The 27,733-nt window shown below is 40.1% G+C and overlaps 1 protein-coding gene across 2 annotated transcripts in view; it reads left to right on the top strand.

The window, feature by feature from the left end:
• ADAMTS14 (ADAM metallopeptidase with thrombospondin type 1 motif 14) overlaps positions 1-27,733 on the top strand; it is a 129,296-nt gene that overhangs the window by 22,835 nt on the left and 78,728 nt on the right. For both annotated transcript variants that reach the window (XM_067465694.1, XM_067465693.1), the window contains exons 3-4: positions 9,064-9,220; positions 10,966-11,162. In XM_067465694.1, coding sequence (XP_067321795.1) covers positions 9,064-9,220; positions 10,966-11,162 — 354 coding nt within the window. The remainder of the gene's footprint in view (positions 1-9,063; positions 9,221-10,965; positions 11,163-27,733) is intronic.

The following is a 27,733-nucleotide window of genomic DNA, read 5'->3' as shown; positions in this document are numbered from 1 at the left end:
ACCGGAGCGTCATAAAGGGAACATACCACCCCTCTGTTATGTCAGCTCCACTGGCTGCTGATCCAGTTCCGAGCACAATTCAAAGTGCTGGTTTTGACCTACAAAACCCTATAAGACCCCGGCCCAGCGAACCTGTCCGAACGCATCTCCTTCTATATCCCACCTCGGAGTTTAAGATCTTCTGGGGGGGGGGGGCGCTGCTCTTGGCCCCACCTCTTTCACAAGTGAGATTGGTGGGGACGAGGAGCAGGGCCTTCTCAGTGGTGGCCCCTCGCCTATGGAATTCACTTCCCGGGGAAATCAGATCATCGACATCCCTCCTCTCTTTCAGAAGGAAACTAAAAACATGGATATGGGACCAGGACTTTGGGTAATCTGGCAGATAGACAAAGGTCAATGACAACTAGAATTGATAGGATTTGACAATGTGGAATGAATTTACGGATTCTGAGCTGGTGAACGTTGAACATTAGATTGGTTTTATTGATTGTGATATATAACTTGTTTGTTTTAATTGTTTTATAATTGCTATTGATACATGTTTTATCTTATTGTTGTTGTTGGCATCGAATTGTGCCTTTTGTAAGCCGCCCTGAGTCCCCCCTCGGGGGTTGAGAAGGGCGGGGTAGAAATGCGCGAAATAAATAAATCTGGGGTTCCAAACATTCAACCCCTTCTACGGAAGTTACGCCCTTCGTCTAAGGTGGAAAAACCCAACAAAAACAAACTGTCTTTTAGCAAAGAAAAATTTATATGAAGGTATTTACAAATAAAGCAGTGTCTTTAGAATATTCAGCTACTTCCACATGATGGCTTGTAAACACAAAGTCCTTATCTCCAGATAAGACGTCACAGTCTTGCTCTTTCAGACGTTGTAGCAATAATACAACTCCGGCAACTCCAGCTCCATCCTTGAGCCTCAAACTCTCTCCAATCTTCAAGCCTTTTTTTCAACCTTTTTCAAAAACCCCAGTAATACAATGTACTTAGCCTCTATTAGTAGTACTTCACCTTCCACAGATGGCTTGATTGTTGCTGGTCATACAATGATTGGACATGATTCTTACAATCACGTATCCATTTTTCACTTTAGAAATGATCTAATCAATATAAAACTCTGACAAATAGGAACATTTTTTGTTGCGATCGGGTTTTAAGCACACCTTTTTAGCACGTGTTTTTTAGCTGTTAATCCGAATCAGCACACATGTTCCTTTAAATGTCATTTAGCCTCCACTCCTTTTATCCCAGTTTATTCTGCATTTTAGGTCCTGTGTAGAAGGGCCCTAGATCTCAATGGAAGATACTTTGCTGCTGCTACTAATGGATTTGCATTTTTTTTACACAATTTATGTACTGTCTCTGGGGTGTGTAAGAATGTTTCCAACTTAAAAATTTCCAGTTAAATTGACTACTTGTCCCGAAAGGTGCTGCCACTCCCAACTGGCCTTGGAGCTCCATCTGGACTGTTGGCCGTAAGGGCCATCCCAATCTAATATCAACAATCAATTGTAAGAGGGCATAAGATGATATTGTTGGCAAGATATAAGAAAAGAGAATATTCAAAGAATATGACCCTAAGCTTCCCCTGCCCTAGTTTTGTGCCCCCCTCCCGCCAAATAAGCAGAAGAGCTTTTATGGGATTAGGGAACTTGCCCAAAAGTATAGTTGTCTATTTAAAGGTAAAGGAGCTGGTGTGGTGTAGTAATTTGTGCATTGGACCAGCACTCTGCAAGGTAGAGTTTCAATCATCAGACAAGCATAGAAACCCACGGAATGTCTTTGGGCAAGTCACAGTCCTGTAGCCGTAGAAAAAGGCAATGGGAAACCTCCCCCAAGTACTTGATGAGCCTCAGAAGTGATTCCTGATGCAACCAGAAGTTACCCACATCTATTCCAAATCCATGCAGTTGGATTTCATAACCTATTTTTTTCATGCTTTCAATTGATCATATGCCTGGAAAATATGCAAATAAAGCTAGTATTCTTTAATATGTATGTGTGTTCAAAATATTAAGTGCCCAGTTATCATTGGCAAGACTCGAAGGGGCTGTTGTGAGGGCCACTTGGTTTTCTGCTTTTTCAAAAAGGATACTCTCCCCGTCGTCACCTATGGATGTGAGAGCTGGACCATTTAGCCTCCACTCTTTTTATCCCAGTTTCTTCTGCAATTTAGGGCTTGTGTAGAAGGGCCCTAGATCTCAATGGAAGATACCTGAGTAGTTTATTCTGCCATTCATAGGAAGGAGATAATACCGTTAAAAAGAAATTAAAATTTTGTTTCAGTGCCAAAGAGATTGCAAATAAAATGAAGGTGATGGGGAAATTTTCTATCAGATGGAACAGTTGCTGCAAACTGTTGAAAGACCATTCAGTGGACATCCTAGCCAAGTACAAGCTGTCTCTAAGTTACAAACAAGATGGGCTCTGTAGGTTTGTTCTTAAGTTTAATTTGTTTGTAAATCAGAACATGTACATTTCTTAAGTGTAACTCCTGCCATTTTAAAGCTTTGGATAAGATTAGGGAAGGGTTAAAACCCATGTGATGTTTGATTTGCTGTCTGGGCCCCTGTCCAGAAGATTTCACCTCACTTTCTATCCTTGTGATAATTGGATTTTGAAAAAAATGACTTGTTGTGGAAACACAGATTGGTGAGAAAGCTTAAGTGGAGACACCATTTCCCTTGGGCTATATTTCTCTCACTTCCTGTCTGTTGTCTTCCTCACATTCTTAACTAGGAGTTGTTTGTAAGTTGTACATTTGTAACTGCCTGTATTCAGTATGTGCTGGTTTAAGGATTGCTAGAAAGAAATAATCCAGTTACTTGGGAAAGTGTAGGGATGGATGTATCTTTGCCTATTAATGTGTTGGTGGATATTGACATAACTCAGTGTAAAGTGGTCTCTACAGTTTGATGGAAAACTGTGTGCTTCTGTTGGATACTTCTGCTCCACCCTTCCTCTAGAAGTTATCCATTAAAAAACTGTTCCAAAGGGATGGAAAACCCTTTGGAGTGGGTTTTTGGCACCACAAAAGAGCTGCTTCTACAGGAAAGGGAGAGGAAGAAAACCCAATTTCTGATGCCGTTGGATTATGAATTACCCTGTTGGGTCAGATCTTGGCCTTCAATGTTTATTTTATTTTATTTTATTTTATTTTATTTGAAACATTTATTTTCCGCCCTTCTCACCTCGCAAGGGACTCAGGATGGAGCACAACATATGTACGGCAAACATTCAATGCCGGGACATAAAACTATAAATATACACAAACATTAAAATCACTTACTGTATATACTCGAATATAAGCCTAGTTTTTCAGTCCTTTTTTTAGGCTGAAAAAGCTCCCTTTGGCTTATATTCAAGATTATTTATTATTTTACTCTGTTATTAGTATTATTTTTATTACATTTATTATCTTACTCTATTATTACATTTACATTATTTTACTCTATTATTTTATTACATTTATTATTTTACTCTCTATATTACTGTTTTGACTACATTTATTATTTTATTCTATTTATTATTATTATTACATTTACATTATTTTACTCAATTATTTTTATCACAATTATTATTTTGCTCTCTTTATTATTATTGGAAGGATACGTAAGTACATTTACACTGGAGAAGGTTAAAAGAATGATTTAATCAGAGTTGGACAGTCTTATCTTAAATTACAGTTTTATGTAAATATTCAAAAACATTTATCCTATTAATGCCTCAATTAATGTAATTTTATTGGTATCCATTTTTGTATTGAAATTTACCAGTAGCTGCTGCATTTCCCACCCTCGGCTTATACTCGAGTCAATACGTTTTCCCAGTTTTTTTGTGGTAAAATTAGGTACCTCGGCTTATATTCGGGTCGGCTTATACTCGAGTATATATGGTATATCCACTTTAAAATCAGTTGCTTAAAAACTATCTCTTTTTAAATGTGAGCAAGAAGAATTTGGCTTTGCTTTTTTGAGGCAATGGCTTGGAAGCTACCTCTACTAACTTTCTGTTTATTTTTTTAATTGGTAAGTCTGTGTTTGGCCCCATCACGACTCTTTGATGGTACCCCTCTTCCTCGTTGATCTTTTTTTTTATGAGAAGAAGAATCCCTGGCTACCAGTCTGGATGTGTATTCTTATTTAACTGCAAAGGTAAATATATAAAAATACCTCCTACAAATTTATTTAATACTGCCATTGATCATATTTTTCTATATTTCCATGAACTTGTGTTGTTGTGGACTAGTTATTATGGAGTTGTGGGAATCAAGATTTTTCCAGACGTAAACCCATAAGCTGGTTTCTGGCAAGTTGCTATCTCTGAACCTCAGCCTCTCCATGTACAATATACGCTAAAACCCTATGCGCATGCTGTATCTATGGGGGGTGGGTGGGATACACTCCTATCTGGTCTGTGGTTGTGTTGAAGATCATGAAAGATTTTATGGTGCTACAAGTTCCATTGTATTCCTGTGACTGCACTATTTCAGAATACAGATGCTGGTCTCAATGTTTGTGTGTTTCTCTACATCAGTGGTTCTCAACTTGTGGGTCCCCAGGTGTTTTGGCCTACAACTCCCAGAAATGCCAGACAGTTTACCAGCTGTTAGGATTTCTGGGAGTTGAAGGCCAAAACATCTGGGGACCCACAGGTAAAGAACCACTGCTCTACATAAAGAACTCTCTGGATTTTGAAAACTATTCCAGAAAGCTTGATTTGAGATAACTATGCTAGAGAGAACCAGTGTGGTGTAGGGCACTCAGTACTGAACTGTGTCTCTGGAGAGCAGGTTTCAAATCCCACTTGACTATGGAAACCCACTGTGTTCTGTTGCGCACTGGGTCTGAACAAATTGTTTTTATTCTATAGGACGTACACTTTAAACCCAGTGGGAAGCTGGGGTGCCACAAAGAGAGATTCTTAGGGAATTCCTGAAGTGATGGTCTTTACAGTCTTTAATGGTACAACAAAGTCTTTATTAAGGAACAAATAACGAATCTTCAACAACACTTCAAGGTTTTCTTATTCTAGCCTTTAAGAGACTGGCACTGACTTGGATTAACTGTACTTTCTCAGCATGAGGAAGAACCCTTTATAATCTCTCCCAGGCTGTCTGTTATCTGGGCCTCACTGGTTTGGGTCTTACTACTGATCCCAACTGCTTCTGAACATAGAGTAAACCTACCAGCCAAGGCTTGAAGATATTCCAGCTGGAATTCAGTGGTTCTGTAATGCTGTCCTGTGGGAACTTCAGGGCTGTTTTCCCCTCTGGTGCTGTGAGGCTGGGAGGCTGTGAGCTCTCAGCCAGAGCCTTTGGGATCTTTTTCTTCTGTTCCTATTTCCCTGGATGATCCCCGGATGATTCCCGGATTATCCTCGGATGATTTTGAGGAATGAAGCTTTTCCTACGGGACGAGCTGTCTGCGTCCTATAGACTAGCTTCCTTGTGTGTGACAGACTAAAAATGGCTCCCTTCTCTTCTCAAAACCCAAAAGGGGGTGGAACTAAGGAACCTAATGATGATGGACAGGTGGCCTACCCTATAACTGCAAACTTTAACAGGAAGCTACCCTTCTGCAAAATCCCAAGCCTTGGGCTGCAAGCAAACACTTGATACAAAGCAAATAAAGTGGGAGCTTCTGGTACAGCTGTACCACCACACACTGAGTGACTTCAGACAAGTCATTCTCTCTTGGCCTCAGACAAAGGCAAAGTCAAATCCCCACTGAATCAATCTTACCAAGAAAACCCAATGAGAGCTTATTTATTTATTTATTTAATTGCGATATTTATAGCCCACCTTTCTCAGCCATACGGCAACTCAAGGCGGGTTACAGATTGGCACAGTTCGGTGTCAGGCATTCATAAAAGTCCCATTGAAAACAATCAACATTACAATATAAAACATATATAAAAACCGTTAAAGCATATAATCATCGGTATCATCCTGTTAAAAACGTTATCCAGTAACATAGTCTGGCCATTCCATGTTCATCATTCATAGTTCTGTGTCATCTATTCTCAAAAGCTTGCTCAAAGAGCCAGGTCTTTACTTTTTTTCAGAAAGTCAGGAGGGAGGGGGCTGATCTAATATCCCTGGGGAGAGAGTTCCATAGCTGGGGGGCCACCACTGAGAAGGCCCTGTCCTTCGTCTCTGCCAATTGCACTTGCGAGGCAGGCGGGATCGAGAGCAGGGCCTCCTCAGATGATCTTAAGTTCCTAGATGGTTCATAGGAGGAGATATGTTCGGACAGGTAAGCTGGGCCGGAATCGTTTGGGGTTTTATAGGCTAAAGACAGCACCTTATAGGTTCAATTGGAAATGGCTTGGTATAAAACAACAACAGCAATGTTAGAAACCTCCAGTGCTTACTTTGTTGAGAAAAGGCAATTGTTTAATGTATGGAACATTCAAACATGGTATTGACTTCTCCTCCTCCACTACCAGTAATGGTGCACTCCAAAGATCGCCTTACGTTTGAACACTTAAATTGGCTTAGATAATATTTGTGTCCATGAAAAACACCAGAATCTTTTGTTTTGCTTTTTCATAATTGACAAAAATCTACAGTAGCCTAGAGATTTAAAGTCCATCCATATATTCACCATGTCTGCTGTAAATAAAAATGTTTAAGACCAAAGTTTACCAGATAGCTGCCAAGCGATTGTAGGCTTTGGCAAGGATTTCTTATTGCTCTCCTGTGCTGGGAACTGCCAGGAGGTTCGGCCAAGCAAATCTCTCTTGGCTCAAAGTGGGTGCTAAACTCCAGGGTTGCAGACAAGATTCCAGAGGAGCAATGTGAAACGTCTGGTGCCAGGCCCGTTGGGGAAGTGAAAATAATGGGATTAGGCTTCTGTTTGGGTTCCTTTGGGGACACTTTGCTTGCATGTCTATAGTTCTGAGTCTGCTCTAAAAGAAAACAATAATTCCCTAGACTATATAATTGTTTTTCTTTTTAAATTTAACATGTGCTGCTGTTGATTGTTTTTGGAACAAATTGTGTTATCAGAAATTCAGCAGATGTGGAATTCGATACAAAAAAACCTTGTTGGTTCAGAATCAAAGTTTCATCTCTCTGATACTGGATCCAGTTTTCCAAAGTCATTGAACTGAAAACTAAAGGAGATGCTTCCTGTCCAGTAATTATGTTATATAGTGTGCCGTCGCATCTGGGGGCTATAATTCTTAATGAAGGAGGCATGGCTGTTTCAGTGTGCCTTCCCTGAATAAAGGAAACAATTCCCTGCAAATATCCTGAGAAGCACTTTAATTACCCGTTGGGTTGTTCTTTACATTTCGTTTAAAACCCTCTTACTAGATACACCCTCTGTTCATGTCCAGCATTTATTTTAAAGTTTTAACTATTACATCTGGCCCGGCCATAGGTTTTTAAATCCTTGTGTGTTACTGTCTATGTAGTAAAGGTAAAGGTAAAGGTAAAGGTAGTCCCCTGACATTAAGTCCAGTCATGTCTGACTCTGGGGTGTGGTGCTCATCTCCATTTCTAAGCCGAAGAGCCAGTGTTGTCCGTAGACACCTCCAAGGTCATGTGGCCAGCATGACTGCATGGAGCGCCGTTACCTTCCCGCCGAAGCGGTACCTATTGATCTACTCACATTTGCATGTTTTTGAACTGCTAGGTTGGCAGAAGCTAGGGCTGACAGCGGAAGCTCACGCCGCTCCCCGGAATCGAACCTGTGACCTTTCGATCAACAAGCTCAGCAGCTCAGTGCTTTAACCCATGTATGAGTTATATTAATTGTATTGTTTATTTTGCTTATTCCCTGTTGTTTTTATTGACGTGTTGTTGTTGGGCTTGACCTCATGTAAGCTGCTCTGAGTCCCTTGGTGAGATGGTGGCGGGGTATAAATAAAGTTTTTAAAAAATATATTATTATTATTATTATTATTATTATTATTATTATTATTAGTTATGAGACGCTAGTGAATTGTTTACTGATGTTTATTGATGGTTATTGATGTTAATTGCTTAGTGTATTATTGTGTTAATTGTTTTTTAAATGGTTTGTATGATGTTTGCATTGAATTTTTGCCGCTGTTTGTTGTTAACCGCTCGAAATCGCCTAATGGCTGAGAAGAGCGGTATACAAATAAAGTAAATAAATAAATAATAAATATTATTATTATTGTCTCCTTCCAGTTGCAACAGAGGACCTTGGGATTCCTAGGGAGAACATATTTACAAAAATCAAACCCACAAATGTGTAGGGCCAATTATAGTTTAAAAGTTATAGCCTCAAGTAGGATATTATTGTAGCCATATTGATTTCTACATCTGCTGTCAGACTACTGTTTAAGAATTATAGTTGTTCTGCCCAATTGATATGCTGAGAATAATGTCATTGCCACCTATTCAGACTAAGAGCAATGAAAAGGAAGTATTTACTTCCCTTGTACTCTTCAGTAATTCAGCCATACAAACCATTAGCCTGAAAAATTTATGTATGAACAAGTTTGTTTTTTCCACACATTAACACATGATATGTATGATAGTCTGGAGGCACCAAATATGGTGACATGGCCAAGCTTGGTTTCAGATTCCCAAAGAGTTTGTTGATTTAATAGGGACGAAAATATTTCTTAAAAAAATAGTCTGGATTGTTGCAGAGCTTCAAAAGATACCGCTGATGTGAATTACTAAAGGTTCCTTGCTTCTAGCCAAGAGACGAAGTAAAAGTGGACGATCATTGAGGGATCCAATAACCTCTAGGTCTGTTTACTATGGACTGCAGCAAAGTGATGCCCAAATGCAATTTTGGGAAGATAGTCATAACATTGCTATTATGTAATAAGTAGGTGGAATAAATAGTTTCTTAATGGTGTCTAGCCATGCAAACTGTGAACTTGATGATCAATGGTGTTTCTGCTTTTTCTCCCACTCCAGAAGCTCTGGTATTTAGAGATGCTTATTAATACTCTGCTGTGTACAAGAGATGGGAGGGAGGGGAAAAAAGCCTCGTATCCCATGTGTTGAACTTTCCTATAACAATAATACATTTTCTTATTGTTCTTTCACTATGTTTTCCTCTGATTTCCTAGGCAGGTCTGATCCGAACAGACAACGGTGAATTTTTTATTGAGCCTATGGAGCGAGGACAATGGGCGACGGAGAAGAATGGGAGAGCCCACGTGGTCTACCGCAGGTCTGCTGTCAAACGAGACAGACCAGAAGCATTCAAGGACCATCGGAATGAAGGTACAATCATGTCTTCCTGTTGTTTCATGTGCCTTAAAACCACGTTGATTCATCTTATTTCCTCCCATATCCACCCCAGATGGGGTTTGCACAGAGGAAATGTGTTTTGCTTCCACAGTCTCAGGGCAGAAAGAGACATTTAGTGCCAAACATAACTTCTGTCAAGGTGCTGTAAGGGTTCCTGTCCAGATGCTGCCAGTGTTGGCCATTTCCTCACGTTCTTCATCTATCTAACATCTGCTTGTCTGAAAATACGAATTTAATGTCCTCTAAACTGTACTAGAGACAAAGTTGAAGTACTTTGGCCACATCATGAGGAGACAGGAAAGCCTAGAGAAGACAATTATGCTGGGGAAAGTGGAAGGCAAAAGGAAGAGGGGCCGACCAAGGGCAAGATGGATGGATGGCATCCTTGAAGTGACTGGACTGACCTTGAGGGAGCTGGGAGTGGTAACGGCCGACAGGGAGCTCTGGCGTGGGCTGGTCCATGAGGTCACGAAGAGTCGGAGACGACTGAACGAATGAACAACAACAACAACAAACTGTTCCTACTGGAAAAACATGTATCTTCATTTTCTTATATGTATACCCCACATTTCCCCCTTAGTTTTTCTGGTTTTCTTTTCTGTACATACATTGATCTTTGCTTTGAGATAGATTATTTATTTGTTTACAGTATGTATATTCGGCCCTTCTCACCCCGCAAGGGACTCAGGGCGGATTACAATGTACATATACATGGCAAACATTCAATGCCATAGACACACAACATATACAGACAGACACACAGAGGCTATTCCAGCTTTTTCATGAGGTTATTCTGGCCACCAGGGGAGCTGTCACTTCACCATCCATTTGTGACACTGATGAAGTACTTTCCAGAATAGGAAACTCCAGCAATATGTCCCAGAAGCACTTTAAGATTGTCTGCACATTGCACTTACCCTATTTTCACCTGTCATACTCAGCACTTTTTAATCTATACCCATTACATTTGTCCCGGCCCTAATTTTATCGTGTTATGGTGTATTGTCTTATTGTTTACTGTTATTGCTTAATGTTTTGATTTGCATGAAATGTTATGTGTATTGTTATGCTGTTGTTTTTATTGAGGCCTTGGCCTTTGTAAGCCGTATCGAGTCCTGCGGGAGATGTTAGCGAGCTACAAATAAAGTTAATAATAATAATACAAATAAAGTTAATAATAATAATAATAATAATAATAATACTTCCTCATTCTTTGCATGCTTGCTGGAAATTTTTATGGTGTCATAAATTAGCTATAATGTAACTATAGTAGAAGCAGGGACAAGGCATATACAGATTGCCCACACATTTTGTGGAGATAGGAGTTTTCCCACTTCTTTAAACTATAGTGGAAGCAGGGACAAGGTATATGGGGCTTCTCAGACTTTGTTGCTGGGAGCTCCCCTGCAGTTGCCACCCCTGTTGCCACCCCACCCCCATCCGAAGCAATTCTGTTCCAAATGTTCCAAATGTTACTTGGAATGTAACTTGCACGCTTTACCCTGCTTTTTTCTGTATGCTGAAAAACATATATTAGAGCTGAGGTGGAAGCCATCAGAACCTCCAGATTGTGGGACTGTATCTCCAAGCATTCATCACTTTTGCTGCTGCCACCTTGGATTGTTGGGATAGCATTTAATTAATACCTCTTTGTTAGACATCAGAGCAAATACTATCTATTGAATAGGAATAACAAGCTATGTTCTTAACTTTTCTAGTTCCAGGTTTCAGCTTGGGTCAGCTTCCAAACAGTCTGAACCTGGTTGAAGAGCAGGTTGGTGAAGCAGATCGAAAGAGGCGCCATGCCAAGAAAGATGATTACAACATAGAGGTTCTGCTGGCCGTGGATGATTCAGTTGTACGGTTCCATGGAAAGGAGCACGTCCAGAATTACGTCCTCACCCTCATGAACATAGTGAGGCTCTTTCTTATAACTTTTGGTTCTTATGGATGGGGGCAGGAGGCGAGAAATGAGTGAGTGTGATCTGCATGCGATGTCTTTATTCTGTTTGGATATTATGCTTTGGTGGGATGGATTATGAATTTATATGAAATATTTATAGCCTGCTTTTCATAATGTCCTATGTTGGTTCTCTGAGGGCCCTTCCACACAGCTGTATAAAATCCACATTGAACTGGATTATATTTATTTATTTATTTTGTGTACTTCTACCCCGCCCTTCTCAACCTCCGGGGGGAGGGGGGACTCAGGGCGGCTTACAAACAGGCACAATTTGATCCCTACACAATAATACAAAAACATATAAAAACAGCAATTAAACAGTTGTAACAATTAAAACAATTAACACAATCAATATATATCACAATCAATAAACCAATCTCATGCTCAGCATTCGCCAACTCAGAGTCCGTACTTCAATCCACATTGTCTATTCCTATCCGTCGTCGTAGTCCTTTATTTATCTGCCAGATTGCCCAAACGCCTGGTCCCAAATCCAAGTTTTTAATTTCTTTCTAAAGGAAAGGAGGGATGTCGTTGATCTAATTTCCCCGGGGAGTGAATTCCATAGGTGAGGGGCCACCACTGAGAAGGCCCTGCTCCTCGTCCTCACCAATCTCACTTGTGATAGAGGCGGGGCCGAGAGCAGGGCCTCCCCAGAAGATCTTAAACTCAAAGGTGGAACGTAGAGTGAGATCCGTTCGGACAGATACGCCGGGCCGGAACCGTATAGGGTTTTGTAGCTCACAACCAGCACTTTGAATTGTGCTCAGAATTGGATCGGCAGCCAGTGGAGCTGACATAGCAGAGGGGTGGTATGCTCCCTGTATGACGCTATATGGCAGTGTGGATTCAGATAACTCACTTCAAAGCAAATATTGTGGATTATCTGCCTTGATCTTCTGGATTATATGGCTGTGTGGAAGGGCCCTAAGATGTTCTTTTTCATGGGTGTGTTTTGAACTGCTTTGAAGTCCATAAATAATTTCATTTTTTTTTTAAAAAAAATGCATGATATCAAGGTTTTTAGCTGTATCTTGAGAAACCACTTGGAGAAAAGGCAGAATGACAACAATAACATCAGCTATTCATTGGCAGCAATATTGGGAGAGGCTCAGGGAAATCTCTTACTAAGATGAAAAATGAAGAGAGTCCAGTTGGATGTTTGCACGTCATGGTAGCATTGGAAATTTCTAGAGGAGGTGTATCTCAGTGTTGAAAAGGGAAAGAAGGCAGGAATACAAACACAGAAGAAGGGAACAACTGAACTAGAGGGGTAGATTGGAGAAAACAATTTCTGATATCCTGTCAAATTCCTTGGATGTTGAAATCAAGAGTTGATCAGAAATCCCTCAAAGATCTAATACTGGATACTATTGGATTTTCAATTTATATTTAAAAACCAGTCATGTTCATTCAATATATTTCCTTTATTGACTTGACAATACTTTGAACCCATATCAAATAGCATTTTTAGGCATGTTAATAGATTTTAAATTGTTTTTATTTAAAAAATATGAAGCATTTCCAAATAAAATTAAAACATTTCACACTAAGGAAATGGGTGGGGGGGGGGGGGGAGGTGAGGGGAAGAAACCAAAGGGAATGAAAAAGAATATAGGGATAGAAGAGTTATTATTAGTTAGTTGTACCTTTACTGATGTCTGATTTGTCGCAAAGAAAGAACGCAAAAAGTGTGGGTTGTAGGAACGGGAGGGGTTCTTATACAAAATTATCATTGTTACAACTAAATCATATCTATTCCATTGACACACATTACATAAGATATTGAAGATTCTAACAAATCTAGTTTTAAGTCTAGTGGTTGTATCTTCTTATTCTTTCTCACATTATCTCATGTTCTTCTTATTTTCTCTTCTAGCTCTTCTTTGTTCAAAGTTACACTTAATTATTCTTGACAGGTTATTTCATTTGAATCTTTTCCTCTGTTGATTATTATCATAAAAAAGAAAATTCTATGAATTTCATAGGAAGAGACCACTAATAGCAAAGATAAGACACAAAGGAGAGACAATTACGAACATAAGAAAAATATTTTTTTTTGAAGATTATTATAGAAACCTCTATAAAAATAATCAATCAGATATTAAAAAATAGACCAATACCTAGCGGACATGAAGGTCACCAAATTCACAGAAGATATTAAATCAGACCTGGACAGACAAACAACATGGGAAGAATTGAATTCAGCCATAGATAAAGCTAAATTAAATAAAGCCCCGGGTCCAGATGGATTCTCCGCTTTGTTTTACAAGGTGTATAAAGAAGAATTAGACCCATAATTCAAAATGTCTTAGATTTTAGGTGGTTGCCTAATGCAAAATACAAATGCATATATCAAATAGTAATAACATTCTCAATTCATAATTCTTGAGTTCCCACTCTTCCTGACTCTTATATATCTTTATTTAAAGTAAACCCAATTTTTCATGCCTCAAATATTAAACCCTAATTTAATTTGTCCAATTTGGTCATGTCAAAGACTCTGTCTAGTGATCTAACAACAAAACATTTAGCATTACAGTTTTTTAATAGTCCATTTTTGTAGGCTCTCCCAAATAGCTTCTGAAGACCAAGTATCTTGAACTTCTCATGCCTGAAGATATAATAGCTACTTCTCTAGAAGTTTCATTCCTTATAACTCATTCAACATTTACCTCCAGGTTTTAACTGTTTATTTTTAATAGTTTTAATGTTTAATCCTATTTTAATGTTCGTATGTTTTAGGGTTTAAACTGTATATTGTTTTTAGTGTTGTATAGTGTATACAAAGCAGATTTAACAGTCTGCCTTAGTTTGACTCTCAAACTTGTCTACCACACAAATGTAAATACAAAACACAATCTGTATCCATATAAGTTTGGAAGTTTAAGGTGCTGTGATTTGGAAACCTGCCTTCAGAGTTCATTATTTTGTTCATTAGCTGGCCTAAATGGTAGAGTTTTCTTTTCTCCTTGACTCTTGTTTTCCCCTTCCTGCTCTATTGGTGTGTTGCATGATGTCATTTTTTGGCTTGGGGGGGTGGGAGGTGGGATGGCCTGAGAAGCTCAAAATTGTCAGGTTTAATCAAAAGCTTTATTTTCAACACCATTTCATGGTTTATACTCAGCAGGGAATGCTTTTCACTTTGTGAATGTTCAGGATGCTGTGGAGGGAACCAAAAGAGGGGCAACTCTCTTTTCAGATGGAAAAAGACCCATTGGAGAGCTTAATGAGCTAAAAGAAAAGATCAATAAAGTAGGGAAACAAGACCTCTTGGGGGGAAGATGCAAAATGAATACTTTACCAAAGCATTATTTCCTTCATCAGCCTCCAGGCAGACCTTTTTCTTCCCCCTTTTCTTTGTCCCCACTTCTAGTTCTGACACTTTCTTTTTGAGGTCTTGTCAAGTCTCCTCCACTCAGGGAGCAACACCCACAGTCTCATAGCCTCACCCCACTAGTTATCCATCATTGCTGGTGACCTTTTGAGAAGCTTCTTTTTAGATTGGACTCCCACCGTGCCATGACGTCAACAGGGGGGGCCACGGTGCACTTCAAAAACGCATTTGGCGCTAGACCGTTGCCCAAACAGCTTTCCTCAGCCTGTCTTCCTTTTGTATCAGAGTTACTACCAAAATGGGGCTTTCTTTTAAAGTGAGGAAGAATAAAATAGAAATGAAGCAGAATAATGTTAAGGAGATACAAAATGTGACATGAGAGCCAGCATGGTGTAGTGGTTTGAATGTTGGACTTCAACTTTGGAGACCAGGGTTCAATTCTCCCCTTGGCTATGGAAGCCCATTTGGTGAGCTTGGGATAATCATCCAGTCTCAGCCCCAGAAAACTCTGTGATAGGTTTGTTTTAGGGTCTTCATAAGTGAGGAATGACTTAAAGGCACACAGCAACAACAAGAACAACAACATTGGTATACAAGTAATTAGAGAGGAGATTGATGCTTCTTAATGTCTTGCATGGTAGTAGTAGTAGTAATAATAATAATAATAATAATAATAATAATATTTTTGCCACCTCTGTAGTTGTTTTGCTTCCAGTTGCCCTGGTTGCTCAGCAGTGGGCCCTGGTTCCTGTAGCCCATTTTTTGACAGATGACCAGGAGAAGCACTCACCTTATTATCCTGGGCGACGACCGAGCCAGTATAGACTTCTTTAGAGTTTGTTTCACCATATTTAAATGGGTTGGGTGCACTTAGTTCTACTTCTCCATTGAGGCTACTCTGGCTTGGTTGAACCTTCTAGTAGTTTACACTACTGCCAGCACAGCTCTCAACATCATAGAAGCAGTTAAGCCCCCCGCCAACGACAAGGCAGCACCCGATGGGTGACAGAATGACGATCTGCCAGCTCCAGAAGGCCCCCTTACTGGGATCTGCACACATTATTTGCCAATACATCACATAGTCCTAGACACTTGGGAAGTGTCTGGCATGTGATCCAATACAACTGCCAGCAGAGTGATCTTGTCTGCTGTGGACTCATCTTGTTGTGTTTCTAATAATAGTAATAATAATAATAATAATAATAATAATAATAATAATAATAATAATTTGTTACTTATAACCCGCCACCGTCTTCCTGAAGGGCAGCTCACAAAAGCACTCCAAGGTGTAGCACATGTAAAATAAGTCCTTGAGTAAACATTAAAACTTTAATCAAGGTTGAAGGCTTGTTTTAAAAGTCATGTTTTCAAATTAGACCGAGTGTGGGGGATAGCATCATCTCTTTAGAGAAGGCATTCCAGAGCCAGGGGGACCACCACCGAGAAGGCCCCATCTCCACCAGATGATCTTGAGATGAAGGTGGGACCGAGAGAAGGGCCTCCCCGGCAGATCTCAGAGCCCGCACCAGTTCATAGAAGGAGATGCGGTCTTGAATGCTCAATAAAACTGAGCATCCCTATTTAAAACTTTGCTTTTACTGTGGACTCTGATGGCATCTTTGGGTAAGGAGGCAATGTTATCCCAGGCCCCTTCTACACTCTTAAATAAAATCCAGATTTATTTATCATGTCAGGAGCAAACCAAACAGTTGTATTGCATTTTTTAACAAACAAACAAACAAAACACAAAGTTTGCAAGCTTGGTAGTTGATTAAATGTCCTTTGACCAATAGCTGGCCACTTGGAGTGCCTCTGGTGTTGCCGCAAGAAGGTCCTCCATTGTGCATGTGGCAGGGCTCAGGTTGCATTGCAGCAGGTGGTGAGTGGTTTGCTCCTCTCCACACTCGCATGTCGTGGATTCCACTTTGTAGCCCCATTTCTTAAGGTTGGCTCTGCATCTCGTGGTATTCAGCGGCTTCCAAGTCTCCCAGTTTTCTGTATGCCCAGGGGGAAGTCTCTCATTTGGTATCAGCCATTGATTGAGGTTCTGGGTTTGAGCCTGCCACTTTTGGACTCTTGCTTGCTGAGGTGTTCCAGCGAGTGTCTCTGTAGATCTTAGAAAACTATTTCTTGATTTGAGTCGTTGACGTGCTGGCTGATACCCAAACAAGGGATGAGCTGGAGATGTCTCTGCCTTGGTCCTTTCACTATTGGCTGCTACTTCCCGGCGAATGTCAGGTGGTGCAATACTAGTTAAACAGTGCATTTTCTCCAGTAGTGTAGGGTGCAGACACCCCGTGATAATGCGGCATGTCTCATTAAGAGCCATATCTACTGTTTTAGCGTGGTGAGATGTGTTCCACACTGGGCATGCATACTCAGCAGCAGAATAGCATAGCACAAGGGCAGATGTCTTCACTGTATCTGGTTGTGATCCCCAGGTTGTGCCAGTCAGCTTTTGTATGATATTGTTTCTAGCACCCACTTTTTGCTTGATATTCAGGCAGTGCTTCTTGTAGGTCAGAGCACGGTCCAGAGTGACTCCCAGGTATTTGGGTGTGCTGCAATGCTCCAGTGGGATTCCTTCCCAGGTAATCCTCAGAGCTCAGGATGCTTGTCTGTTCTTTGATAATCTAGATTATATGGCCGTGTTGAAGGGGCCTTAGTCTCATTGCATACACATCCATCAATATATGTAGGATAGTATCTCATGATATGATTTTGCTGATAATGTGGAAATATTTCATAAATTTAAAATGGTTAAAATTTTCAACAGTGAATAAATTCATTTTTAATCAAGAAGCATCAGCTACATTTTTTCAGCAGTGATCAGTATTTCTTTTTTACTTTTTTACTTTAATTCAGTAATGGCTTTTGAAGTGATTTAAAATGAGTTTTAGTTTAAAGACTCAATGATACAACACATTAATAAATGAATTTCCATTTTTTTTAAAAAAACATTAGTGTGCTGATGTTCTTCAAGCATTTAATGGTATCATGCTTATTGTAAGAGTGATGGTCTAAACTGGTTCTGCTTTTACAAAGATGTTCTAAAAATGTATATGTCAAGTGTGGTTGCTTTTGAAAACCATTTCTGAGACAACTCATTCTGTACAGATATGCAAATACAGGTATTCCAAAGTCTGAAAAAATTAAAAATACAAAACTCTTCTGGTCCCAAGCATTTCAGATAAGGACTACTCAATCTGAACTGTACTTAACTTCTTAGAAACTGTTGTAAAGATGCATTTTCTTGCTCCTTTTGCTCCCTGTGTTCTTGACTTAGTATTTTTAGTTATATATAGGAATAAATGCTATATTTTGAGCTGTTTTTAAGGGAGAAATTGAAATGAATAATGTGATTTTACTACTTTAAATTGTTGTACAAAATGCCAAGTGTTAAATGTGAAGAAACAAGCTGCTGTACGAAGGGGACTGCCATGGGAGATGAAAGATGTGGGGATGCTGGAGGTTAGCTTTACTCAAAGGTAGCTTGTTCTATCTTTCTTTCTCAAACAGGAAATATGTTAATGGAATGCACACTTGAGCATAATGCCTTGCGCTTTTGTGGGGGGTGGATGACCCAAGAGGAACAAGATGGTGTTTGGAGTTCATTGGGAAGGGATACACCAGGGAACCTTGCCAGCAGCTATAAATCACAGCCTGTCCAAGACCACACAAATGAACATTAATCCTATTAGTTCAAGGGAAGGTTGAAGAAGAGAGGCTCAGTTAGGCTATTGTCAGGTTGCAAGAAGAAAAGATTTCATGAACTGTTAGTGGGGGTGAGTCGAGACCACAGTGTGGATCGAAAGAGAACTGGGAGTGCAGGGAAAGCCTCTAAGTATAATAATTTTAGCCTGAAATTCTTTATTTTAAAGCAGCAACAATAGAAAGGTTAAGTGTTTAAAGACACAGCTAAGACACACATACCATTTTAATTAATTATTATAAGGATGGTATATTATACTGACTCATTTTTTGGATGATGGTAGTGTGAACGCAGTGTCACAAAAATTAAATGTGCAGATTTTATAAATGTGGATATAATATAATGTGTGGGAATGAATGGAAGAATGGAAGGATGGATGGAGCTTATAATTTTGGAGACACCAATATAATATTAAGGCCTGCAATGACTAACTACCTGCTTGCTGGACTGTGATTGAGACCTGCTAATAAGAACTGAAAAGTGAACTCTGATAAGAATTGGGACAGTGATAGCAGAAATGTTTACAATGTTAAGAAGGAAGTCAACACAAGCCTTGTGTTTGTCAACACCAATCAAGAAGATCAACATCTGGCCTGGAAACTGAGATGAAGCCAAGATGGAAAAAGTCTATCATTAATTTACAACTTTGGGACTACATCAACAGAATATTCCTATAAAAGACTCAGTCAAATAATACTTAAAATGTGGCTGACCTGAGGAGTCTGTTCCACCCACTATGCTCTGCTCCATGGGAAGGAGAGAGATAGTGTACCATGGAGTGGCAGATTTGTAAGGGAGCAGTCTGGTCACTTTGGGGCTTCTTTCTCAAGGGACGAGGAATAAGTGCTTCTGGAGTCTTAGATTTTGTGCAGGGAGTCAGGTTTTGCTGTATGGAAAACAGAGATCTGGTCCTTGGCATTGTTCTTAGAGAAAGAAGTTTTGGCATTTTGAAGTTTTGGCGTTATGGAACTATGCATTAACAGGCTGCAGGAAAGCAGGGTCTGGCCTAACAGGTGGTTCTTCAAGGAGGGAGAATATTTGGGTGCATGAGGATGAATGCATGTACATGTGTGTGAAAGTTGAGTGAAAATGTAATTCCCCTTGTTTGTTTGTTAGCCATGTAATTGTAAATCCAATGTAGTTGCATAGACTTACTTACTTACGCGATTCCTCGTAGTCCAAGGATGATGGTCCTCCAAGTGTAGTGTCCTGGCAGTGGGTCCATAAGTAACTGTGGAGTCCTATTCTTGATCTGTACCTTCTCCCACAGTGAGGGCATCGGTTTCCAGGTGGGAGGTGGTCCCAGTCAGGGTTGGCTTGACACGCCTTCCTCTTGGCACATTTCTCTCTTTCGCCCTCCATTTGTGCCTCTTCAAATTCTTCAGCACTGCTGGTCACAGCTGACCTCCAGCTGGAGCACTCATGGGCCAGGGCTTCCCAGTTCTCAGTGTCTATGCCAGAGTTTTTAAGGTTGGCTTTGAGCCCATTTTTACATCTCTTTTCCTGCCCTCCAACATTCCATTTTCCATTCTTGAGTTCAGAATAGAGCAACTGCTTTGGGACATGGTGGTCGGGCATCCGGACAACGTGGCTGGTACAGCGGAGTTCACGGTGGAGGACCATAGCTTCAGTGCTGGTGGTCTTTGCTTCTTCCAGCATGCTGACATTTGTCCGCTTGTCTTCCCAAGAGATTTGCAGGATTTTTTGGAGGCAGCACTGATGGAATTGTTCCAGGAGTTGCATGTGACGTCTGTAGACTGTCCACGTCTCACAGGCATATAGCAGGGTTGGGAGGGCAATAGCTTTATAAACAAGCACCTTGGTATCCCTACGGATGTCCCGGTCCTCAAACACTCTGTGCTTCGTTGGGAAAAATGCTGCACTCGCAGAGCTCAGGCGGTGTTGTATTTCGGTGTTGCGTACAATCTGTATGTCTAAATGTTTTCTGTAATCTGATATATCCTCTCACACTGGAAATTGCAATAAAAAGAACCTATGCTTTAAAGTAATTGAAAAGTCATTCATGACAACAGGCAGGATTGGTGTGCTCTGGCTCCCCACATGTTCATTTACCGTAGGTCTGGAATGCTTGAATAGGGCTATATTCACAGACTATACAGTACGGCCCCCATATCCATGGGAGATATGTTCTCGGACTTCACGTGAATACAAGAAATTGTTGGATAATTGCAAATCTTATTTTACTTGGGACAAATGACAAAGGTACTGTACTGGGAAAAAGCCATAGCTTACCCAGGACGCCCTAAGGGCGCTTCCAGATAGCGCCAAAATCTGTGTTTCATAACTGAGTCAAAAAATCTCAGGACCTGACTACAGACCCACACACAGACCTGTCAGTCCTGAGAAATGCTCCCCTGCTGTCTTCTTGGGCCCCTTCCACACAGCTTAATAAAATCCCACATTATCTTTTAACTGGGATATATGGCAGTGTGGACTCAGATAACTCAGTTCAAAGCAGATATTGTGGGATTTTCTGTCTTTACATTCTGGGATATAGGACTGTGTATATGATCCACAGTCTTCTTTTGAAGTGGATCAAGATGGAGGCTAGATGGGACATCCATTATGTGCTGGACTCTGTATATGCTCATGTGACTATCTTAATATAAATACAAGAAGATGTGTCCATATGAGGTCCAGTGCATAATGAAGATCATGTCCACGGTTCCTCTGGAGGGGTGGAAACCATTCTGGGATTCTGGGAGGGTGTTATAAAGACACGAGTATGGCAAACAATAACTGGACAGGGGTAAAACAAATCCCACCAACTGTCCTTCCAATATAAAGAATTCACTGGCACCAATATAAATGATTGAGGGGATGTCTCACTAATTAAACTTCCGCTGCCACCATAAATAAATGTACAGGAACACCCTAGCTGTTTAAAATATTAAAAAGGGGTTTTAAGATCACCAAACACTGTATCTTCTTATTTTCTTCTTTAAAGGGAAACAGGTGAGGTTGTTTGAAAAGAACTATAGCCACAAAGGCACACTGGACTCAGGCTTTTTAAGTTTCAAAATAATCAAGGAAAGTTTATTGATAGAAATATACAGAATGAAATAAATGCTGTTTAATTAAGCTTGGCTGTTACAGAGAAAATATTCTTGTCTTTAAAGCGTAATGGTTACATGTACTGGTTCTTTCTTTTGTTACAATACAGAGATTTTCTTCTCTTTAAAACCAACTGCACTTGACAGGATCTGAATCTCTGCCAAGATACAACTGTAGCTTAGCTACCCCCAACTGTGGCCTAGCTAACTATAAATCCAGCTATTTCTCCCTAAATAGCTGTCCCAGTTTGCTACAGCTTCTTTTGCTGGCAAACCTAAGGCAAACTGCCTTCTCTTAACTGATCTTAAAACACGAACTCCTAAACTGCCTTCCTACTCTAATCTCTAACAACAACAGACTGACTGAAAAAGCCCTCTTCTTTCCCTCCAAACAGTCTAAACTCCGCCCCCCTTTAATAAACCAATCCTGGCTGTTCTAAGGCTGACTCAGGCCTAGGCCACTCCCCCTCTCTGAAATGGTGCTTTCCCTAAACTAAAATGGCTCCTGCTGCCCTCTGCCAGGCCTTCTAAAGCTGCAACTAACTGGCCTGCTTCTCCTAGGCCCTGCCACCCAGGCTGGAAAGGTAAGGGATCTTTACAGGTGTCTCCTGAGAGGGGCAGAAGGCGGTTTGCAAGGATTCTTGCGAAGATTTTCCCAGTTGAGGTTAGAAGGGAGATACCTCGATAGTTTCCGCAGTCTGTTCTTTCCCCTTTTTTTGAAGAGGGTGATGATGTGGCATCCTTGAAATCTGCTGGGATTTTCTCGGTCACCCACAAGAGTAATATAAAATAGGTCATTATAGTTTTGTATATAAAACAGTAGTCAAGTGCAAAGACAAGATTTTGGGTCCTAGTTGGGAACAGCTATCTAGGGAATTGCCTATTCAAAAGCACAGCGGAACATCAATTAATGTTAAATAATATGTGTGGAGACGAGAGAGTACCTTGTTTTCTATCCAAAGGTATTACCTTACATATCATTACTGAATATTGGCTGTGGCATACAAGAGTATTACTGTATTCAAACACATGCTTCGCATTTCCCTAATGCTTTGGGAATTTTGTTGATTTTGCAAACTCTAAGTGCAAACATGCTTTATAAATACAAAAACCTTCTTGTGTAAAGCTGTTTTGAATGAAATTTGAGATGGCTTTTTCCTTTATGTATGCCCTGATTCTTTTTTTAAAATGTTGAGCATGTCACAGTTGTTTGAAAGAAATCATATAACCTAATTTTATGCAAAGGGATCATTCTAATCGAAAGAATGAATTTGGTAACATAAGCTTTCATAGACTAAATCTACTTCCTCAGATGCAGTGAGTGAAGGGCCCAGGAACAGACCTTTATAGGCAAACTACATATAACTTGAAGACGCATCTATATAAATAAAAATGCAATGCTCATTTGTGGGATTGACATAACTTAAAAACCACTGGACGAGACACGAAATTTGGACACTACACCCCTAACAGACCAATGAGTGACCATCACTCATACCCCCCCCCAAAAAAAACAGTGGAAAGGACTTAAAAAAAAACCCCAAAAGCTAAATGATGATACAGAAAAAGGGAAGGAAGACGGAGGGAAGGAAGGGGAGAAAGAAAGAAGGAAGGAAAGAGAGAAGGAAGCATGGAAGCAGAGTGAAGGAAGGAAGGAAAGAGGTAGAGAAGGAAGAAAGGAGAGAGAGAGGAAAAGAAAGGAGTAGAGAAAGAAGGAGGGAGAGAAGGAAAGAAAAAGGGAAGGAAGGAAAGAGGGAGCGAATGAAGAAGAGAAAAAGGAGAGAAAGAGGAAGGGAAAGACAGAAGGAAGGATAGAAGCAAAAAGCAAAGGAAGGAAGGACAGAGGTAGAGAAGGAAAGGGAAAAAGGAAAAGAAAAAGGGGGAAGGAAAGAGATAGAGAAGGAAGGAAGGAGAGAAGGAAAGAAAAAAGTAAGAAAGGAAAGAGGGAGCGAAGGAAGAAAGGAGGGAAAGAGGGATGGATGGAAAGACAGAAGGAAGGGTGGAAGCAAAAAGCAAAGGAAGGAAGTAAAGAGGTAGAGAAGGAAAGAGAAAGAGGAAAAGTAAAAGGGGGAAGGAAAGAGATAGAGAAGGAAGGAAGGAAAGAAGGAAAGAAGGAAAGAAAAAAGTAAGAAAGGAAAGAGGGAGCGAAGGAAGAAAGGAGGGAAAGAGGGATGGATGGAAAGACAGAAGGAAGGTTGGAACGAAAGAGGTAGAGAAGGAAAGAGAAAGAGGAAAAGTAAAAGGGGGAAGGAAAGAGATAGAGAAGGAAGGAAGGAGAGAAGGATCGAAAAAAGTAAAGAAGCAAAGAGGGAGCGAAGGAAGAAAGGAGGGAAAGAGTGGGAAGGAAAGACAGAAGGAAGGATGGAAGCAAAAAGTGAAGGAAGGAAAGAAAGAGGCAGAGAAGGAAGAAAGGAGAGAAAGGGAAGGAAAAGGAAAAGGGGGGAAGGAAGGAAAGAGGTAGAGAAGGAAGGAAGGAGAGAATGAAAGAAGAAAAGGAAGGAAAGAGGGAGGGAAAGCGGGAGGGAAGGTTGGCTACAGCAACACGTGGTGGCTACAGCTACTACCATATTTACTTTCTACATCAACAGCAAGCTTCGTCTAGTATGTTGATAATATCTTGCTTTGGGCTATGTAAAAGAGCAGTATGCAAATTACAATCTGTGTTTCTGGCATGCTTTCCTTTGTTTGTTTGTTTGTACTTCATGCTCTAGCCAAAAAACCTCCCAGGGTGACTTACAAATTGTTAATTTGAGAATTCCCTCCTTTCCATACAGATCAAGTTTCTGTTTTTCCCTTTGGTATTGTATATTAATACTAGAGGTTAGTTTTTTTTTCCCCTGAAGGGCTTGGTACATAATATCTCCCATTCTACTTTCTATCCATCCATTGCAGCCAATTCCTCTCTTTTGTGTTTTCATAACCAAGTAAATGCAAATGTGCCGCTGAAAAGCAGCATCATAACTACAATTATTGCAAAGTCTCGGAAATACATATCATCCTGTTTCTTGTTCTTGGTTCTTATCCTATGAAATAGCTTTGTTTCGGTCTTAATGCCATTAATTACAGCTCTTCAATCCTTTTGGGAAGTGTCCCCCTCCCACAGTTGTTGCTATAGTATTCTAAATTGTGTATATGACAGAACACATGATGCATGGAAATACAAAAAAGCTCCTTGTTGGAAAGGACTGTTTTGCTTCTGTTACCTTTGGAATATTTGCATCTTTGTTGACCTGAACGTATTATTTTCCACCAGGACGTTCCTTCTTTCGTCTCATGCTGTGGGAAGGTCAGGACACTGTTTATATAGGATCATTTTCCTTTGGAGGAGATTGAATGGGAAACCTATTTTTTTTTTGTAGATGGTTTGCTCACAAATGTATATAAAATGAGGGAGAATGTGACCCCTTCCACACAGCCGTATAAAATCCACATTGAATTGGAATATATGGCAGTGTGGACTCAGATAATCCAGTTCAAAGAAGGTATTGTGTATTATCTGCCTTGATATTCTGGATTATATGGCTGTGTGGAAGGGCCCCAGGTTTTCCCTTCCTGTATAGTCTCTCCAGCAGTGTTTCTGTATTGTGTGTTTGTTAGTAGGTGTGTATGTATGGATGTTTCATGATGTATTAATCTGGTTTTTATGTTTTGGTTGTTTAACCTTTGAACTTCATTATCTTGTTGATTTTTGTTGTTAGTTGCTTTGAATCTTGAACTGACAAAAAAGGCAAGATATATATCATCATCATCATCTTCTTCTTCATCATCATCATCATCATCTTGCACAAGTTGATAAAATAGTTATATATTATCCATATGCAGAGGTGGCCCTAGGTAATTTTCAGTGGTACCCAAACAGTATCCCCCCCCCCCCCCCCGCAACAACCAATTGTGGGAGTTCTGTGTGCCATATTTGGTTCAATTCCATCATTGGTGGAGTTCAGAATGCTCTTTGATTGTAGGTGAACTATACAACCCAGTAACTACAACTCGCATATGTCAAGGTCTATTTTCCTCCAAGAGCACCTCAAGAGCGCCAATGGGCAAAATCAACTATTCTGCAAATGCTTACTTTGCGTAATGGGTTGAGCCGCCCCTGTCCATATGTAAAAATTTCTTCCTTTTGCAAAGCTGTTTGTACAAAGATTTAGATAGCATAAACACATTTGTCTGTTGTAGTTATTTAGCATTTCTTGAGTGGTGGGGTGAGGTGGAAGAAAAGGATTGACGATGGGATTTATCATTTAGAACAGCTAATAGATTCAGACCAAGAATTCTAACCATTTTCAATATCATAACGTACTTATTAGCATATCCCTCCTTGTATTGTTTCAATACAGTGGCTCTTGGTATCCGCTGGGTTTTGGTTCCAAGATCCCCATGGATACAAAAATCTACGGATGCTCAAGTGCCATTCCTTATATTCAATGGCATAGTAAAATTGTCTTCTTTATATAAAACTAGTGGCCTCCTGCCACGCGTTGCTGTGGCCCAGTCTGATGATCTGGAAAATAAAGTAATGAGAAAGTGTTGGTTTCTAATATATGTAATATCTTTCTGCTTGTGGGTAAACAGTATTTCTTGCTGTTTCTTTGCCAGTGTTGATGTGGAGATTGTATAGTTTGCCTACTCTGGAACATATCATTGCCCTTCTTTAGGGGTCCCTTTTAAATATTTGATCCTGCATCTCTGTGTGTGAATGGCTAGATGGCTCTTTATCAGGAGGACTTTGATTATGTTTTCTTGCCCTGGTGAAGGGAGTTGGACTGGATGGCCTTAAGGCAGTGTTTCTCAACCTGGGGGTCGGGACACCTGGGGAAGGGGTCACGAGGGGGTGTCAGAAGGGTCGCCAAAGACCACCAGAAAACACAGTATTTTCTGTTGGTCATTAGGGTTCTGTGTGGGAAGTTTGCCCCAATTCTGTCGTCGGTGGGGTTCAGAATGCTCCTTGGTTGTAGGTGAACTATAAATCCCAGTAACTACAACTCCCAAATGTCAAGGTCTATTTTCCCCAAACTCCATCTGTGTTTATATTTGGGCATATTGAGTATTCGTGCCAAGTTTGGTCCAGATCAATCATTGTTTGAGTCCACAGTGCTCTCTAGATGTAGGTGAACTACAACTCCAAAACCCAAGATCAATGCCCACCAACCCTTCTAGTATTTTCTGTTGGTCAGCAGAGTCCTATGGGCCAAGTTTGGTTCAATTCCATCGTTGGTGGAGTTCAGAATGCTCTTTGATTATAGATGAACTATAAATCCCAGCAACTACAACTCCCAAATGACAAAATCATAATTTTTGAGTGATGGTCACTCCTTGTGTTGTGAGACTTTTTGTTGCCAAATTTGGTGTGATTTCGTTCATTGGTTCTTTTATTTTTAAGGTACTCATTACGCACAGAGCATTTATATATATACAGATGGCAAAATCAAGGGGTTTTTTTTTGGTGGGGTGGGGGAGGCGGGATATTTTAAGCTGTGCGTGTTTGAGTCAGAGCATCCCTGGATGGAGAAAGCAAATTGCATCTGCAATTACAGTAACTCTTGGTGTCTACATATGGCACATCATCTCTGGCACAAATTTTTGACCATTTCTGATGTAGGCTGCAAGTATTAACTATGCCCCTAGAAACCAAAACCAAGAAGTCAACTTTATACATTTGATATTTCGGAACTTAGACTCAACATTACTAAAGAATTAGATTGTCTCGTGCAAATCAGCCAAGGAAGGCCACATCAGCTTCAATATATAAATATCTTTAGACTTCAATCTATTTTTAGTTTAGCGAAAATAAATAAATATATATAATTGATGTTCAGATATATTGAACTCCATTTGTGGGATTGCTTGTTTGCAGTTCAGTGGTCCATGACCAGGAGTACTCAGCAACTGAGTAGGAGAACAATACTGGAATTGTTTCTGCATTTCAATTTTACGACCAATATATGATTCCCTCATTCTGCCAATTGGGAATCAATTGATCTGGTTGCATTTGATGGTGTCAGTTGTCCTTATTATAGTCTTGCAAAGTAGAGCTGTGTTGTTATTCCTGTGATGCTGAGTGTAAAATGCCATTGTGGACGATCTGAGAGACTCAGACTGACAGAGAATGACTTGCTTAAGACCTGCTGAATTCATGGCGGACACAAGATCTGTTTCTGTTTATGCTGCCTTTTCTTTGCTACCTTGTGCTTTTACTTCTTTGCAGACTTAGAATCACAGAATCAGAGAAACAAGGTTAGAAGAGATCCAAGGGCAATGTAGTCCAATCCACCACCTTGTTTGAATGCATAATCAAAGCATTCTCCGCAGATGGAAACTACAATCTGAGGCAGCTCTTAATTCAATTTAAGTCAGAATTCTATTTTCTACAAAGCTGTGCAATGCAATAATATTTATT

This window comes from Anolis sagrei, chromosome 3 (genome assembly GCF_037176765.1).
Source record: "Anolis sagrei isolate rAnoSag1 chromosome 3, rAnoSag1.mat, whole genome shotgun sequence".
In the NCBI taxonomy this organism is placed as follows: Eukaryota; Metazoa; Chordata; class Lepidosauria; order Squamata; family Dactyloidae; genus Anolis; species Anolis sagrei.
This window is presented reverse-complemented; position numbering and strand designations above follow the sequence as displayed.